The following is an 18,410-nucleotide window of genomic DNA, read 5'->3' as shown; positions in this document are numbered from 1 at the left end:
CCTAATCAGCCTCCTCTTATAGTTCAAACCCTCAAACCTCTGCAACATCCTAGTAAGCTTGAACAACAAAAATAGAAATTGCTGGAAAAGCTCAGCAGATGTGGCAACATCTGTTGAGAGAACTCAGAGTTAACATTTGAAGTCCAGTGACCCTTTCTTTGAAGGGGTGACTGAACCTGAATGGTTAACTCTCACTCCTCTCCACAGATTCTGCTAGACACGCAGAGCTTTTCCAGCAATTTCTGGTTTTCTGATTTACAGCATCCACAGTTCTTTCAGTTTTATTTGTAGCTTCTGAAGTTTGAGGTTTGGAACATAAGATTATAGTGTCCTGTTTTGGAGTTTAGTTTCTGGCTTTTTTTAAATTTTTTGTGTGTCTGTCTTATGGTTTGTGTGAAAAATATTCATTGAAGTTGGGTAACAAGAAAGAATTAAAAAATGCTTGTTTTTCTAATGCTTATTAGAAAGGAAAGTATGGTACTGAAGATTTTAATTGTAATAGACTTGACTTAGCATATGTAAAGTTGTTCTATATATTGCTCATATGAGTCAAAGAAGTCACCCCTTTTGAACATTCTGCATCTGTTCCTTGTAGTGCAGAATGTTGATTTTATAGCAGATTAATGCACATTGTGGAGCTCACTCTTGGCAAATCCTGCCTTGTTGCTTAAATATTCAGTAATCAATACCTGAATGTTCAAACTGTAATATTGACTTTGAAATGTGCTTTAGTTGAGAGTTAGATTTGGTTACGTCCATCCCATTTCCTGCTCTTCTGTCCTCCCCCTTCCCTTCTACAACAATGGCAGGGACCCCAGTCCTTATTTTCTATGCGACCAGCCTCCTCCCTCCAAAGCATAAGCCACCATTTCCAACACACCCAGTGGAATGCCACCACTAGACATGCATCTCCATCCCCTCCCTTGTCAGCATTCAAAAGGGACCATTTTCTCTGGGACACCTTGTCCATCCCTCCTCTTCGACTGCCGACACAACCTCACATTCATGGCACCTTCCCATACAATCACAGAAGATACAGAATTTGTCCACTTACTGCCTCCTTTCCATGACCCCAGAAACACCTTCCAGATAAGCAGTGAATTACCTGCGCTTCATTCAATTTAGTCTTCAGGATTTCTTGTTCACAGTGTCTCTGTACATGACACGAAATGTAGGCTGGGTGATGGCTTTGTGAAACACCTACATTCTATTTGTAAAATTGACTCTGAGTCTCCAGTTGCCTGCCACGTTGCACCATTGAGTTCCCATTCCAGTATTTATCTCAGGCTTGCTGTAGTCCTCCAACAAAGTTCAACGTAAGCAGGAGGAACAACACACCATCTTCTGCCTAAGGATCTTACAGCCTTCAGGACTCAACAAGTTCAGCACATAAACTTCCTCCTCCATGTTCATAACCCATCCCCCAATGTCTTAAGGTCCTGTTTTGTATGGGTACTGCCAGGAACAGAATTTCAGCTATTCAGTTTAGGATCAGCAATTTCTTTTGTTTGCCTCTCAGACATGTGCTTGCACACATATACTTTTTTTCTCCGAGCTGCTTTCAGTTCTGACAAAAGTTCAGTAGACACCTAACGTTAATCTCCTGAGTTGAATCTGTCACCTTTGTAAGTTGTCACAGTCAACATGTCCACATGGATTTTCTGAATTGCTCACTGTACTTAGAAAGAACTTTGCAGAGTGAAATCAGTGGAAGGTAGTCTCTTTGCAATATATTGGTTTCTGAATTAATTTTTGAACCATTGTAATGGGTAGCTCTGTAAAATTATTCACTTATCGGGGTTCCCTTTCCCACTCAGTGAAGGCAGCTTGCTGGCTTCCAAGTTTGCTGATGGTCTGTGTGGAGTAGAATGCTTGACATGCTCTGTTGCAGGCCAGAAGCATATTAGCTTTGGGTGTTACTGCTGAAGGTGCGGGTGCCTGTTCTTTCAGTGCATATTCTGATTTGTTTTTGCTGTTGATCTCTGGCAAAGTTTCAGACAAGATGAATCAGGATTTCTGTACACTGGTAAAAGCATGTTGACAAACCAGTTAATAAATATTTGAAATAAAAGTAAAGTGCTGGAGAAACTCAGACCTGACAGCATTGTGAAAAATGGAACAAAGTTAATGTTTCAAGTCTAGTATACCCCACTTTGGATTTGGTAAATATGTTGTGGTTCTGTTCGCCGAGCTGGGAATTTGTGTTGCAGACGTTTCGTCCCCTGTCTACGTGACATCTTCAGTGCTTGGGAGCCTCCTGTGAAGTGCTTCTGTGATATTTCCTCTGGCATTTATAGTGATTTGGATCTGCTGCTTCCGGTTGTCAGTTCCAGCTGTCCGTGGCAGTGGCCGGTATAGTGGGTCCAGGTCGAGGTGCTTGTTGATTGAATCAGTGGATAAGTGCCATGCAAGGACTGCAAAACAAAAAATCCCATGCACAAAACACTACATAGGACAAACAGGAAGACAGCTAACGATCTGCATCCATGAACACCAACTAGCCATGAAATGACATGACCAGCTATCCTTAGTAGCCACGCACTCAGATAACAAGCAACATGAGTTCAACTGGGACAACACTACTATTATCGGGCAAGCCAAACCGAGAACAGCCAGGGAATTCCTAGAGGCATGGCACTCATCCACTGATTCAATCAACAAGCACATCGACATGGACCCAATATACCGGCCACTGCAGCGGACAGCTGGAACTGACAACCAGAAGCGGCAGATACAAATCACTATAAATGCCAGAGGAAACATCATAGAAGCACTTCACAGGAGGCTCCCAAGTACTGAGGATGTCACCTAGACAGGGGACGAAACGTCTGCAACACAAATTCCCAGCTCGGCGAACAGAACCACAACAACGAACATCCGAGCTACAAATCTTCTCCCAAACTTTGGTAAATATTTGAACACAGCCAGTAGTAAATCGCTTGTTGAACAGAGTCTGCACTGAATTGATGGAGAAAATGTGATTGGATTGTTGTTTATGGGTTTAATTTAACACTTAATTTATTAATGTTCATTTTATTCTTTAAAAGTTTTGTCTATAGATCCAAAACTGCATAAACATTTTTCTTGCATTGTTTCATCTTTAATAATTTTGATATTTCCTGTGTGTTGCACTACAATAGAAGATGGTAAGAAAAGTCACCTGTCACCCTCCCCCTCGCAATCAAATTTTGTACCTTTTCATATAGTGTCTTGGAATGGTATTCAATTAAATATGTGTATATTGATCATGATGGAAAAGCAATTAGGTCATTAATGTTCAGCTGGAATAGTAGGAATTTTGTGAGAAATAATCTTCCTCTGTTTCATCAGGTAGCATCGATGGAATGCTTGAAATCTGGATATTCACAAATCATGAATGCTTTAATATTTTTTAAAAATCATGGGATGTGATATTACTAGCAGTGCCAGAATTTATTGTCTAACCCCAATTACCTTTGGGAAGAAGGTAGTAATCTGTCAACTTGAACTGCTGCAGTCTGTGTGTTGAACGTAGCATCTTGATGCTGCCGGGTCAGGAATTTCTGGATTTTGACACAGTGTATTTCCAAATAAAAGTTGAAAGAATTGAGATGCTGAAAATCAGAAACAAAAATAGAGATTGCTGGAAAAGCTCAGCAGGTCTGACAGCATCTGTGGAGAGAAATCAGAGTTAACTTTTAGGTCACTCAACCCGAAACGTTAACACTGATTTCTCTCCACAGTGTATTTCCAAGCTAGGTAAGATGCATCTTGGAAATTCTGATGTTCCCATTGCCTTACTCATCATTGTTTTGTGGGTGGTAGTAGCCGTGGGTTTTAAAGGTGCCATTGAAGAAGAACTCTTGGCAAGTTGTTGCAGTGTACCTTGCTGCAAACTGCATTGTATTAGCATTGGAAGTAATGAACACTTGATCTAATGGATGGCTGCTGTATGATTGCTTAGACGTTTATTGTGGTTAATTTGGTTATAAGTTACAGGGTTTTTGGTATCAGAAGGACTTTTCACTATCCTACTGCACTGAAAGAATATTAATATTTTAAAGGTACTTGTTTGATGTACTGAGGATTTTCCATGACCTGATTGCTGTTGGAAAAGCATCAAATGTGTAACTCTTCCTTCCCTAATTATTTAATTCAGTTCTGCGAATTAGTAACAGCTACTAATGAAAACCTATAATTTTCTTAGGTATATATCATAGAAGTGAAAGTTGGGAATCATCAATGGACAGTTAAACACCGCTACAATGATTTTCATGAGCTTCATGAAAAGGCAAGTTTTTTTATTACTGTAAAACACTTATTGTTTTGTCACTATTCCTGTTAGTTATTAACTGCAAGTTGCGTGGCATCTTCTGGTAAACTTTCTGTGAAGCAGGTTATGCTGGGAAATCTGGTATGCAACAACACAACTATTATGTGAGTTTTCTGCAGGAGTGCACTTCAAATTGACGCAAAACTTGTCAACCGGATTTCAGTGCTTGCTCCAGTGGTTGAGGAAGCTAGCAGAAGCCCCTGAATTTCTGAACCAGTGAATATTGAATCCTTGTTTACTCTCTTTGGCAAACTAATAATATCAGTTATTTAAGAAATCAAGAGTATTACTTCACAAAGTGCTCTCCCTAGTTATCAAAAATAATGTTCAATTAAGTACACAGGTCTGATAATGTGGATATGTTGGGGCTCCTTTTTAAACCTCATTAGGGCAAGGGTTTTGTGTCTCCCTCAAACATATTTGCGGTGATGTGCTGTGGTGTTCTTTTACTTGTTATGGGCTTATAATTTTATGCTAGAGTGTATACTGCTACTACAGTGTATTTATTAGTTTGTTTGAAATAGGCATCATGATTAACCTGAGTCAAGTTTGATTTTGAATGCATAATTTAATGTTAAAATTATATTTATAAAATCTATAATGTGTTTTTCTTGGTATATGCCATTTTTGTCTGCACCACACTTTCCTAAAGTGGCTGGCATTGCTGTTTCATGTTGGCTAATTGTACTAATTATAGTGAATGCACATTTTGGATCATTTAAGCTATGTTCCGTGTGTCTTGAGCCTCTCAGCAAGCAATAGTATTCTCAGCTGAAGTTAGGTTATGTTTAACAGGGAACCAGTGAGCCTGCCGTCAGTGGTGGGCAAGTTGTTGGAGGGAATCCTGAGGGATAGGATGTACATGTATTTGGAAAGGCAAGGCTGATTAGGGATAGTCAACATGGCTTTGTGTGCGGGAAATCATGTCTCACAAACTTGATTTGAGTTTTTTTGAGGAAGTAACAAAGAGGATTGATGAGGGCAGAGCGGTAGATGTGATTTATATGGACTTCAGTAAGGCATTCGACAAGGTTCCCCATGGGAGACTGATTAGCCAGGTTAGATCTCACGGAATACAGGGAGGACTAGCCATTTGGATACAGAACTGGCTCAAAGGTAGAAGACAGAGGGTGGTGGTGGAGGGTGGTTTTTCAGATTGGAGGCTTGTGACCAGTGGAGTGCCACAAGGATTGGTGCTGGGTCCTCTACCTTTTGTTATTTACATAAATGATTTGGACGCAAGCATAAGAGGTACAGTTAGTAGTAAGTTTGAAGATGACACCGAAATTGGAGGTGTAGTGGACAGCGAAGAGGGTTACCTCAGATTACAACAGGATCTGGACCAGATGGGCCAATGGGATGAGAAGTGGCAGATGGAGTTTAATTCAGGTAAATGCGAGGTGCTGCATTTTGGGAAAACAAATCTTAGCAGGACTCATGCACTTCATGGTAAGGTCCTAGGAAGTGTTGCTGAGCAAAGAAACCTTGGAGTGCAGGTTCATAGCTCCTTGAAAGTGGAGTCGCAGGTAGATAGGATAGTGAAGAAGGCGTTTGGCATGCTTTCCTTTATTTGTCAGAGTATTGAGTACAGGAGTTGGGAGGTCATGTTGCGGCTGTACAGGACATTGGTTAGGCCACTGTTGGAATATTGCGTGCAATTCTGGTCTCCTTCCTATCAGAAAGATGTTGTGAAACTTGAAAAGGTTCAGAAAAGATTTACAAGGATGTTGCCAGGGTTGGAGAATTTGAGCTATAGGGAGAGGCTGAACAGTCTGGGGCAGGTTTTCCCTGGCGGGTCAGAGGCTCAGGGGTGACCTTAGAGGTTTACAAAATTATGAGGGGCATGGATAGGGTAAATAGGCAAAGTCTTATCGCTGGGGTGGGGGAGTCCAGAACTAGAGGGCATAGGTTTAGGGTGAGAGGGGAAAGATATAAAAGAGACCAATGGGGCAATGTTTTCACACAGAGTGCTATGTGTATGGAATGAGCTGCCAGAGGATGTGGAGGAGGCTGGTACAATTGCAACATTTAAGAGGCATTTGGATGGGTATATGAATAGGAAGGGTTTGGAGGGATATGAGCTGGATGCTGGCAGGTGGGACTAGATTGGGTTGGGATATCTGGTTGGCATGGATGGGTTGGACTAAAGGGTCTGTTTCCATGCTGCACATCTCTATGATTCTATAACAGCTCTGTGCTCAAGTTAGATACGATTCTAAATCAATTGAGCAAATGGAATTAAAAATTAATGTCGTCATAGTGAGTTTTGAGAAGATTTGTAGCTCAGGTTGAATCTCTGGATATAGGTTTGCTCGCTAAGCTGGGAGGTTCATTTCTCGACGTTTCATCACCATACTGTGTAACATCTTCAGTGGGCCTCAGGCGAAGCAGTGTACATGATTCTTGCTTTCTATTTATATGTTTGGATTTCTTGAAGATGTTACCTAGTATGGTGACCAAAAGTCTGGAAATGAACCTTCCAGCTCAGCGAGCAAACCTATATCAAAAATTAATGTTACTAAACCCACATATGTATTCTAATCCTTAAGGAAACAATTTTTTTAAGGTGGTGTTAGTGCTTAAAAAAGCCTGGAGAGTTGTAGATATTGTGCCCTTGGGAAAGAGGGTGCAACTGTGTAAAACCAAAAAAGTAATTATTTTTCTTCATTCCAGAAGTTTACTCAAAAGTATATATAAAATGTTATGAAATTTAGTACTCATGGAGGCTTAGCCTAATCCAGGTTTGTTGTCATGAGTTTCTAAAGGACAGATAGTGTTTGATTGAATTTTTTTGAGGGAATCTGAATTTATTAACTAAGAGGAATGTGCGATTCATTTTGCTTGTGGATTTTCAGGTGGTTAGTAAAGTGCCAGTAGAAAACTTTAAAAATAAACTAAGACAAATATATCTGCATGGATAGCAAACTATACAGGAGTGTGTGGATACTGATATGCCCCATTAACCTCTGCTGAAGTTACCTACCTTCCTTAGCCTGTATATTATATTATTTGGATATGAGCACATGGGATATCAAATTAAGGGCTACAGTAAATGAATATTGGATGAAATTGCAAGAGGGTATGAATAGGATAGAGTGGGTGGAGTGTTCGCAGTTGCAGTTTGGCGTGGGGAACTGTAGCACAGTACATTTTCACAGCAGCAAAAGATTTGGGTTTTTGTCTTTGACATAAATATGCCAAGGCATTTTTCGAATGTACATTTGGAACACAGATTGGAAAGCAAAGATAAATTCTTATTAAAAATTTAAGAAGAATGGGATTCTGTGTTTATTATATATGGGGTATCGAAAATAAAAGTACTTTGAACAAGATATTGGCCAAGCTAAATTATTATATCTAGATCCTGGCACTCAATTAAAGAAAAGATTGAGTTTGTTTCTGTGCTGTATAACTATGACACTGGGGAAACATGGAAGGTTTTTGAGTATTATTGGGAATACATGGTAATAGTTATACACAGGTTTGAGTAAATTGGAATGTTTTCAAGTGTAGCAGTGAAGATTAAGACACAAGTTGAGAAGATTACCAAAGATAGAAAGGATTGTTTTAAATACTGATAAATTTGAAATGAAAGGCAAAATGCTGGATTATCTACAGAAAAATAAATTAAGGTGAATGTTCTTTGCACAGATAGAGATTTTGCAATGTTTTCCTGTGGATTGTAATGCAGAAATGCAACATGCTTGAAAATTATTGGCTAAATTGTTTAAGGGAAGACTATTGAATAAAACAACAAGGAAATGTAATTTTATAAGAGTTCTGACTGAAAAATATAAAATGTAGAGGACTGTTTTACAAGTATTTCTATTGAGTCAAATAATGAGGCATTGCTTTGTACTTCTAGTTTTTTGGTCCTGTATATCTTTTATGGCTATAGGCAACATTGATTAGAAGTACTATATAAAATTAATTGACCTTGAGTCTTCGAATGCTGGTTGCTTAGTGGTTGGCAATGTTGCCTCACGGTACCAAGAACCTGGATTTGGTTCCAGCTTGGGTACTGTCTATGTGGAGTTTGAAAGCTCTCCTTGTATCTGTGTGGGTTTCTTCTAATCTCAAGTTTTGTCCCAGAGTCCAAAAATGTGCAGGATAGATGGATTGGCCACGCTAAATTGCTCATAGTGCCCAGAGTTGTGTAGGCGAGGTGAATTAGCCATGGGAAATGTGGGGTTATGGGGATTGGTGTGGGGTTGGGGTGTCAGTGCAGATAGTCTGCCCAGTAGGGATTCTATGATTCTAAGCTGGCACAGCAAAGTGGGGAACAGTGACCTCCACCTGTTATTTCTGCGACTTCTTCATAATATTTTAATTTTTAAAAATCTTAATTTGAAAATGTTGCATTAATAGTTAAAGTGGAAAATTGTTTTCTTCTTGGAATGTGGGTGCATTTATTGACTGTCCCTTGATATGCAGAAGTGGTGCTGCCCCTTTTTAGAGACTTGCTTATCAAATTCATGCTTCCCAGGAGAAGTCACTGAGTGATATTGGGCTAGTCATGTGTATGCTTCCAATCTTTTGATAGCTTTAATGGTCAGGTGGTATTTCTGTGCGGAGTAGAATTGCCCATCTGAGAGGAAACAATTACGACTCATGCTGGCTGAGTCAGGTCAGTATTGAGTCTCGTTACATGTGGGCTGTTAGGACTTAGTTGTTCCAAAGCTATATTATTTCCACTTGCTCTGAATGTTTTTTAATGTTTAAGATAAAATTATACTTTAATTCCAAGGTTAATCATGGAAAATTTAGTGCACGAAACAGATTGAAGTATTTTCCAAGGGCAGTGGGTGGAATTTTCTTCAATCTGAAGTTGATTGCTCTTCCTGAACAGAAGCTCCCTTCCCCCCCCCCCCCCCCCTTATCTGTCAACCCCTGAGGCACACTTCGATGATGAACCTTCCATAATTAATGGAATATAATCTATCTTTTAGGGATAAAACCCACTTCCACTTGGTTCTGTATCATTTTAGTTGTTTTCTGTACCTGCCATTAATTAGTGAAATCAGTTATTCTTCACTGCTCCAACAAGTTGCTCTACCTGTAATTATCATGTTGCAAAGTACTTGTTGGTTCCCATTTCCTCATACTTTAGAGAATGCTTTGCACTTGGAACAGATGCCTTTGCTTTATGTAAAAATGCAAAGACACCATAACTTTGTGGAGTTTCCTGTGGTTACTAATTGTACAGTTATGATCTGCCTGTACTGCTTGTAAACAAAGCTTTTCACTGTACTTGGGTGCATGTGACAATAAATCAATCAAATAAAAAAGAAATGTACCAAAACAACTGTCAATTCACTCTCAAGAAATGTGTTCTCTAACATCTTTATTCTGTTTTAGCTGACTGCGGAAAAGAAGATTGACAAAAACCTCCTTCCACCAAAGAAGATCATTGGCAAAAAATCCAAAACGTTTGTAGAAAAAAGGCAGAAAGAATTAGAAGTCTATTTGCAAATGCTTATAGCAAAGTTCCCATTTGCTGCACCAAAAGTCTTATCATTCTTTCTGAATTTTCATCTATATGTAAGTTTTTGAGTGTAAATTTCTTGTACTCTATATTTGGTGCTTAAGCACTTGGTTTTGCACGTTTGACATAATTAATTGTTTGTATTGATAAATGCATTTATTAAGTTTAAGATAGATTAATGTGCAGACTTTCTCCTCCCCAATCCATCACAAATTTTAAAAATGCTCTCAGTAGATATTACTGTCATTGGTAATGTTTCCCATTCTTACTTGCCACAATAAAATACTTTGATTCTTCTTAAACTGCTGTATGCAGAAATTTGATGCATGAGTGGCTTGCTTGGTCACATCCAGAAGGCAGTTAAGAACTCCATGTTGGTGTCTGACTACATTTATATATGCTAAATAGGGTAAGGATGGCTTATTTCCTTCTCAAATGATGCCAACAAAGCAGTTGTGATAATCTGACAGTTTATAGCCACTCTTTCAGATTATCGATCTTTTTAAAAAAGACAAAATGACCAAATAGTTCTGGTAAAATTTGATACAGGTTGTCAATGGTAGAAATGCAGGTCTTTTAAGGGACAGTCAGGAAAGTTCCTAATTTGACTGAGAGCAAGTTATACTCATTGGACTTTGTACTTGAGAGCCCAGTAGAATGTTCTCTTCTGGCAAGTGAAGGGACCAGATTGGAAAGATGAAAACTAATATGTGACTAAGTTAAATTAGATTTATAATAAAACTCATGTAAATCAAGAAAAACCTTTTATTGACTCACTCAACTTGTGGATAATTGTTTGCTATACATGCTTTCAGTTATTTAGTTCACTCTTCATATTAGTCAAGTAACAATACAATTCTCAATAAGCAGTGTTATACCTGACACTAATGTCCTAGATTTTCTTGCATAACTTGCTTATCCTCTATACTTGAAATGAAAAGTTTCTTAACACGTACAAATACAGTAACTTTGTATGTGTATCAAATTTTTTTCCTGTTGAAAAAGTACACACCTCACTAATTTTCTATATCTAAACTCTTTCAACTCTACACCCCTCTGGTAAATCTGCACTATTTCCATCAGACCTCTGGAGCAATCTAGGTTTTATTTATTCCAATAGGAGAGACTGTAATCCAGAATACACAATTCTCCTGTGGGCAAAGTTTAAAAATCACCCAACACCAGGTTATAGACCAACAGGTTTATTTGGAAGCACTAGCTTTCAGAGTGCTGACCCTTCATCAGGTGATTGTCAATGTGACATTTTTAAAGTTTTTTTTTAAAGCTACACTTTACAATATCCTTGCCTTCAATTTCCCTTCTTTTAAAAGTCCTCCAAATGTCTTTACTGTTTATAAGATTGCTTTATTTTCCAAACGTAAAATGCAACTTTAAGATACTTAAGGTGCTGAAATTTGCTTTCACCCTTGGAGCTAGATAATATAGTCAGTATTATAGAAAGCAAAGAAAAATAGAGCATGCTGCACCATTCATTATGATCGTGGCTAGTCAGACAACTCAGTACTAGTCTAGTGATAATACCTCAAGAACAAACCTTTTCTGTCCTTAATTAAATAAATTCCAGGCTGAAATCAATCTTTCTTTTTGTGGTATTAACACTTTAAACACTCAAATTGAAATTATATACACCAGTAATCTATTTTAGTTTCATTTATCAATATCTGATGTAATAAAAGTTCATCATTTCAACCAGATCATTGGTTACTCAATAGACTGACATAAAATTCCCTGGAAGTCCATTTGTAATATGTAAGAGAAATCTTAATCTTATAAGATCTATTAGGTATTTGTGAAGCAGAGCATATTTATAAGTCATGCATAACTAATGCTGGTTTTACAAAGAAATGTTCTAAATGATCTTTGCCTCTCTTTGTCTCACAATGCTGATTTATGAGGAATAATTCTAAGATCTTCTCAGCTTTCAGAATATCACATTGATTTTAAAATACGCCACTAAAGGAGTAGTTAATCACTGACTGAACACTCTCTAAATTCCGGAGACAGGCTTTTATGTTTTTGCATTCACAAAGTTGGTTTGTGACAAAAAAAATTCTCATTTTGAAATAGGTGAAGAATCAACTTTGGAAAAATGTATGATTCTTAATAATTATCTACCTATGTAAAACTTGGTTAAACGTATAAATCTTTTTAATTCTGTTTCCTTTCATAGGAGATAAATGGCATTACGGCTGCCCTTGCTGAACAACTGTTTCACAAAGGTATGCTTGTTGATTCTGAATTTTAAACGTTTTGACATAATGCTATTGCAAATGTCTTCTGCCTGGTGTCTTTGTTAAGACTGCAATAATTTCATTATGTTAGTAATGAAGCACGTGTATTGAAGTTATTTTTTACATTTGGACTTGGGAACTGGGTGGTGGTGGCTTGGCCAGCATTTAGTCCCCACTTGTAACTCTAATTCTAAAGCATCAATCACATTGCTGTGGAACTGGAATCATATGTAGTGCAGACCAGGTTTGGACATTAGTAAACCAGATAGGTTTTTATAACTGTTGACAATGGTCACATGGTTGCCAATAGATTAACTTTTTATTTAATATTTTTATTGATGTCAAATCCCACCATCTGCCACGGTGGGATTTGAAATCATGCCCTTTAGAACATTAGAATTTTAAAGTAGTGGCAAATAGGCTTGATTACTTTTCTGAAGTGTTTCTGAAAAGAATAAATGTAGGTCAGACATTCTTTCCAGAAAAGTGACATAATTCAATAGATGTTAACAACAGGGAACTCCTGGAGTGTTAATGGATGATTATTAATTCTGTGGTGGTTTCTGACAGGTGAGGAAAATATCAAGGACCATTAGCTTGGTTTTTTTTTTGAAGTTTAGGATAATCAGTGATTTTATAAGCTTAGGAAAAACCCAGTGTTTAAAGGTTTTTGGGCACTTTAGAGGATACCTGACTGAAGCCAGATGCATTACAACAAAAAGAACAGAACAGGTCAGGGAAAGCACAGTTCCCTCAGTAGAAGTGTTTAGTTTGTGCAACTTGTCAACTAGCAGTGATTTGTATTTTTTTTTCCCCAGAAGTTTGAAGGTTCTTAAAATGCTGAGAGAGTCTGAACTCTTGGTTTTGAGAGTATTCATTTAAGAACACCACAAAATTCAGAGGAAAGAATTGAGCAAAGTCAGTTAAATTAACATTCAAGATTTGTTGTCGAGGTTACTTGGTTGATTGGTGTTTGGGGATAAATTAAGTTTTTTTTTGTTGGGTGACTTAAGATTTTTTCCTAATTCTATATCTAGATAATTTTTTTTGATTTTTGTCCTTTTATATGATAAAATTCTGTTGTAAAAGAGACTGCGATTTGATTTGTCCAGTAGTACCGCCACCAGGATCAGAACATTGCACTAAATGACAAACAAAAGATAAGGAGCACCATTTTGTAACTGATACCTCAATTTTCTTTCCCACCTTGAGAGGGATAAAGGCTCAACAATATTCCTTACATTTTATGCTGCATGGTATAATGTGACTAACCTTAACATTCTAGTACATATGAAAAACATTATGGCTAACATAATCTCATTCTCAGTGTTACTTTATTACAGATACAAGGTGGCTTTTTGTTTTGCCTGATAAAGTGCAAACAAGTTACTTGTGGGTTTTCCTGAGGTAGAAACAAAATTTAGAAGCAATTACAGTTGCTGTATGATTGATCAAGAGTTAGAAAACAACCACATTTACTTAAGTTTCTCTTACTAAACCAGTTCCCCGTAAAATATACTTGAGTGACAGTTTTATCGGGTTTAACAGCTAAATCATCACAGCCATATTTTTAACTAAATTATCATCTTATTGTTGATAATACCGTAAGAGATTTTTTTTTTATTTTGCCATTTATGTGAATGGTAATTAAAATATAATTTTTTTGTCCATGCATGATTACACGAACTTCAGCACAGACTGTTCCACAACTAGTTACATTTGATTCTGCTGAGTAGTACAACTGTGACTGTGTTATTGGTCACTTGTAACCTTTCCTAGTTCCATGAACAGCAATTCAAAAGTCCAGTTTTAGTCAGAGCCATCATCTCAGACTTTCTGTATGTAGCTGAGCAGTTGCAGATAGGTGGCTCTGCAGCCTCATGCTATTTACCAATACCATGTTGTGAACATTTTGAGGTGAAAATAAATTCCTGGGAACTATTGATAATTTAGCGCAGTTGAGAATTGCGGCATAGAAGTTTATAAGGTATTTTCTTGATGCAGCTGAGAAAAACTGGCCTTGGAGTAATTAAGAGTGTGGTCATAGAAAATCAGTACAGGAGTAGGCCATTTAGCTATTTGAATCTACACCATCATTCAGTATGGTTATGGATGTTCATCCTATTCAGTGCCTTATTTCCCACATTCTCCCATACCCTTGTACGCTCTTCAGCCTTAAGAATGAAATCTACTTTGTTCTTGAAAATATCCAGTATTCTAGCGTCAATCACTTTGTGGCAAGGATGTCACATAGGATTACCATTTCCTGGGTGAGGGCATTTCTCCTAATCTCAATCCTAATTTGTTTACTCTACAATCTTAGACTGTGACTCCTGATTCTGGACTGTCTGATCATCAGGAACTTGCTTCCTAAATTTGTTCTGTCTAGTCCTGTTAGAATTTTATTGGTCTTACTGTTTAGTTAAAAGGCTAACATTGTGCTGGTCATTACTTGTGACCAGTCCTGGAATATTAAGGTATTAGAGGAGGTGATGGCTGAGTAGTATTATCACTGAACTGTCAATCCAGAGACCCAGGTAATGTTCTGGGACCTGAATTTGAATCTCACCAGGGCAGATGGTGGAATTAAGAGTCTGGTGATGATCATGAATCCATTGCTGATTTTAAAAAAAAAAACTATTTGGTTCACTAATGTCCTTTATGGAAGGAAACTGCCATCCTTACCAGGTCTGGCCTACATGTGACTCCAGACCCACAGCAATATGGTTAACTCTACGATGGGCAATAAATGCTGGCCTAGTCAGCAATGTCCTCATCTCTTGGATGAATAAAATGCAGTCTTCAGAGAAATGATTATGGAGGCAGTCTGTAATACTTTGAGGAAGTTCCAAGGCAAATGTTTGATTGTTTTGTTTCATGTTTACCAATTAGCTCTGTGAGTCAAGTTGTATTATTTTGCTTTGCTGAACTTTGTCAAGTTTATTTTGTTCAAAACAATGGAATCTTGTGCTTTATTCTCTTAGTAAGTAACTGTAATGTCAAACTTTGTTTACTTTTAATAAGTTACTGCTCCCATCTGGGATTGTATAGTAATTAGGTGGTCTTGTTCAGGATTATAACACTGGCTAAGACAGAAAAGAGAGCTAGCTGATAACCTTTTAGCTGAAAATTAGTGATAAGTCTTCATCTAGCTTTTGAACTTGCCATAGTGTTTTACAGGAGCTTGCTCATCTTGGCATGCTTGTTTCCAGGAAGGAAGGAAGGAAAGAGATGTAATTTCAAGAATTAGCATGAAAGGTTGACCAGGGTGTAAATAATAAATAATATATTTGCAAATTTTCCAATTCTGAATCAACATGCCATTCATACTTGTATTCTAGCTTTTTTTTAACTTCCAAATGTTTTTTTTATTCTTAATTCGTTCTTATAGGTGAACAGTTGCTCTTGGTAGGTGAAGCTTTTTGTCTTCGACCACTACAATTGTATGCGATCACTCAACAGCTAAGACTAGCCAGTCCCACCTGTGCCAATGGTGATGCCAAGACTGACCTTGGACACATCCTGGATTTTGCATGTAGACTTAAGTATTTAAAGGTAAAAATGTATAATTTCAAAAAGGCAATAGTAAAATCTAATATAAACTGGCAGAATTTACACTGTCCTTTTTATAGCTTGCAAATTTTGATTTATGTCTGTTAATGTTTTCTCAATAACTTAATTAGTTGCTTATGAGGTTTGTTGTGGTGCAAAAAGCATACACTGTAAATGAAACAATCTTATTACACCTAAATGTTTTCTGGATAGAATATTTTGGAATTAATGTGAATCATTTTATGTTTCTGTCCTTTTGATCAGGCAGTTTTGAGAATGGCATTGACCTGTTTTACATTTCTTTAAAATGCTGCTTTCTTGATTTAAAAAAAAAATCTTTAACTCTATTTTGTATCTCTTTGTAGACAATTCAGCTGAAGTTTAAATTTGGCATGGGAAGAGCTTCCATTTTCATGCAGCAGAAACTGTCAATATTTCTGCTTTTTTCATTTAAATTATTTTCATTTGTAACAGATAACAGGCACCAGAGGATCTGTTGGGAGCAGTAACATTGAAGAACATCTCCTTAAATTCAATCTATCAATTTTCAAGTCTGTCCATCAAATTGAGGTCAGTAAAAGAGGGTAATTGAGTTAATTTATATTAAATTTGTGTTTTAAAAAGTTCTCTAAATCATGTTTTCCTTAGTTTCCAGCCAACAGTAAATCAGTCGAGATATAATATGACAGGGTCTGTATGTTTAAGGAAACTAATTTCTGGTTGACTTGAGATAAGTCTCTCAAAAAAAAGTAAGGTGTTGTAGCTGGTTTGAATGAAATAGTGTCATTAAATTTGCGAGGAAAGAATCAAATTGATGTTTTTTTCTTGCTCTCACCCTGGATGCAGTCCAAATTACTAGAAGTTGTGGGATGCAAAAGTGAATGCTCAGTAATCAATGAAATTCCTTCCATGTGTAACTTGAGCATGATATCATCTTATGCAGCTTTGTTGTATTTTGATTTATTATAAATGCAAGTTGCTGTTCACAGCTTCTCCATCTCAGTTGAAGTATGATTCATGTTTCCAGAGAATGCATGCAAACAATTTACCGAAATGTACTATTTAAGAGTAGTAGTAAACCATTTGAGTCCTCCAGTCCACCATGCAATTCAGTAAGATCTGACTGTGAGGCCTCAACTCCATCTTCACGTTTACCCTTGGTAACCTGAGCTGCTTGACCAACAAGGGTTGATCTACCTCTCTATCAAAGATATTTAGCAATTGGCTCCATCATCTTTTGAGTAAGATGATTTCAAAGATCCCAGTTCTCAGAGTATCTCCTCATCTCTCTCTTAATTGGAAGATTGCCTATTTTTAACCTGCATTCCCAACTTCTAGTTTCACCATCAACAGTTTCAAATCCTCTCAAGATCTTGTTTGTTTCATAAATGCTTCTTATTCTTCTAAACTTCACTAGATCTTTCTTACTTGCCATATCTCAATATCAAGATTAGAGTGGTGTTGGAAATGCACAGCAGGTCGGGCAGCATCCGTGGAACATCAAAATCGACGCTTTGGACAGGAGTCCTTCATCAGAAATGAGGCTGAAAGCCTTGGAGGTGGAGAGATAAATGGGAGGGGATGAGGTTCTGGCTCTTTTTCATTCGAATCCTCCCACTTCCTCCAGACGAAAAGGGTAGCCATGGGCACCTGCATGGGTCCCAGCTATGTCTGTGTGTTTGTCGGCTACAATTTCACCAACACATTCCACCCCGACCTTAAATTCACCTGGACCATCTCTAACACCTCCTCCCCCCACCTTCCTAGACCCCTCCACCTCCATCAGCAACAACTGACATCCCAGCCCCACCCCCTCCCATTTATCTCTCCAACACCGAGGATTCCAGTCTCATTCCTGATGAACGACTCCTGCCCAAAACCATTGTTTTTCCTGATCCTCTGATGCTGTCTGACCTGCTGTGCATTTCCAGCACGACTCTAATCTCCAGCATCTGCAGTCCTCACTTTCGCCTAGATCTCAATATCAGTTGAGCTAACTTTTGTGAATGCATTTATATTATTTATTAAATGAGGCTGAAACTGTATACAGTACTTCAAATGAGATCTCACTAATGCCTTTTTGAAATTGTAGCTAAGCATCTCTATTTGGCTATTACCCTTACAATAATTCTACCGGCAGCAAAGAGATTAATGAGCAGTTAATCTGTTTTTGAAGCAGTGGTTGAAGGATAAATGCTGATTAGGATACAGGAAGAACTTCCCTGCTCTTCAAACAGTGCTGAGCAGTCTCTACAAGAGGAAAGGCTGTTCCCAGATTTAATGTCTGTTTTGAAAAATTGCATGAGCATCTCTTAGCTACATTCCTTTTACTTTAAATTGGGTGTAAGTCTGTATGCAATGATCTTATGTACTTTGTGAATTTTAGGACTCGAGATTACAGGAAAGCAAGGGAAGCAATAAAGGAATTGAGGAATAGAGGAATCAGCAATAGAGGAATTGAGTTCCGGAGTCCTGAGGTCATGATGCAGTTGTATAAGACTCTGGTGCGGCCGCATCTGGAATATTGTGTGCAGTTTTGGTCGCCATACTATAGGAAGGATGTGGAGGCACTGGAACGGGTGCAGAGGAGGTTTACCAGGATGTTGCCTGGTATGGAAGGAAGATCGTATGAGGAAAGACTGAGACACTTGGGGCTGTTTTCATTAGAGAAAAGAAGGTTTAGGGGTGACTTGATTGAGGTGTACAAGATGATTAGGGGGTTAGATAGGGTTGACAGTGTGAACCTTTTCCCGCGTATGGAGTCGGGTATTACAAGGGGGCATAGCTTTAAATTAAGGGGGGGTAGATA

The 18,410-nt window shown here is 37.9% G+C and overlaps 1 protein-coding gene across 1 annotated transcript in view; it reads left to right on the top strand.

Moving 5' to 3' along the window:
* nisch (nischarin) overlaps window positions 1-18,410 on the top strand; it is a 77,528-nt gene that overhangs the window by 2,209 nt on the left and 56,909 nt on the right. Inside the window, exons 2-6 of the mRNA XM_043707875.2 lie at window positions 4,187-4,270; window positions 9,671-9,853; window positions 11,989-12,037; window positions 15,441-15,604; window positions 16,076-16,171. Of these exons, the coding sequence (XP_043563810.2) occupies window positions 4,187-4,270; window positions 9,671-9,853; window positions 11,989-12,037; window positions 15,441-15,604; window positions 16,076-16,171 (576 nt within the window). The remainder of the gene's footprint in view (window positions 1-4,186; window positions 4,271-9,670; window positions 9,854-11,988; window positions 12,038-15,440; window positions 15,605-16,075; window positions 16,172-18,410) is intronic.

Source organism: Chiloscyllium plagiosum, unplaced genomic scaffold, assembly GCF_037043375.1.
Source record: "Chiloscyllium plagiosum isolate Xiang-an unplaced genomic scaffold, Cpla_swu_hap1 HiC_scaffold_14, whole genome shotgun sequence".
Taxonomy (NCBI): Eukaryota; Metazoa; Chordata; class Chondrichthyes; order Orectolobiformes; family Hemiscylliidae; genus Chiloscyllium; species Chiloscyllium plagiosum.
This window is presented reverse-complemented; position numbering and strand designations above follow the sequence as displayed.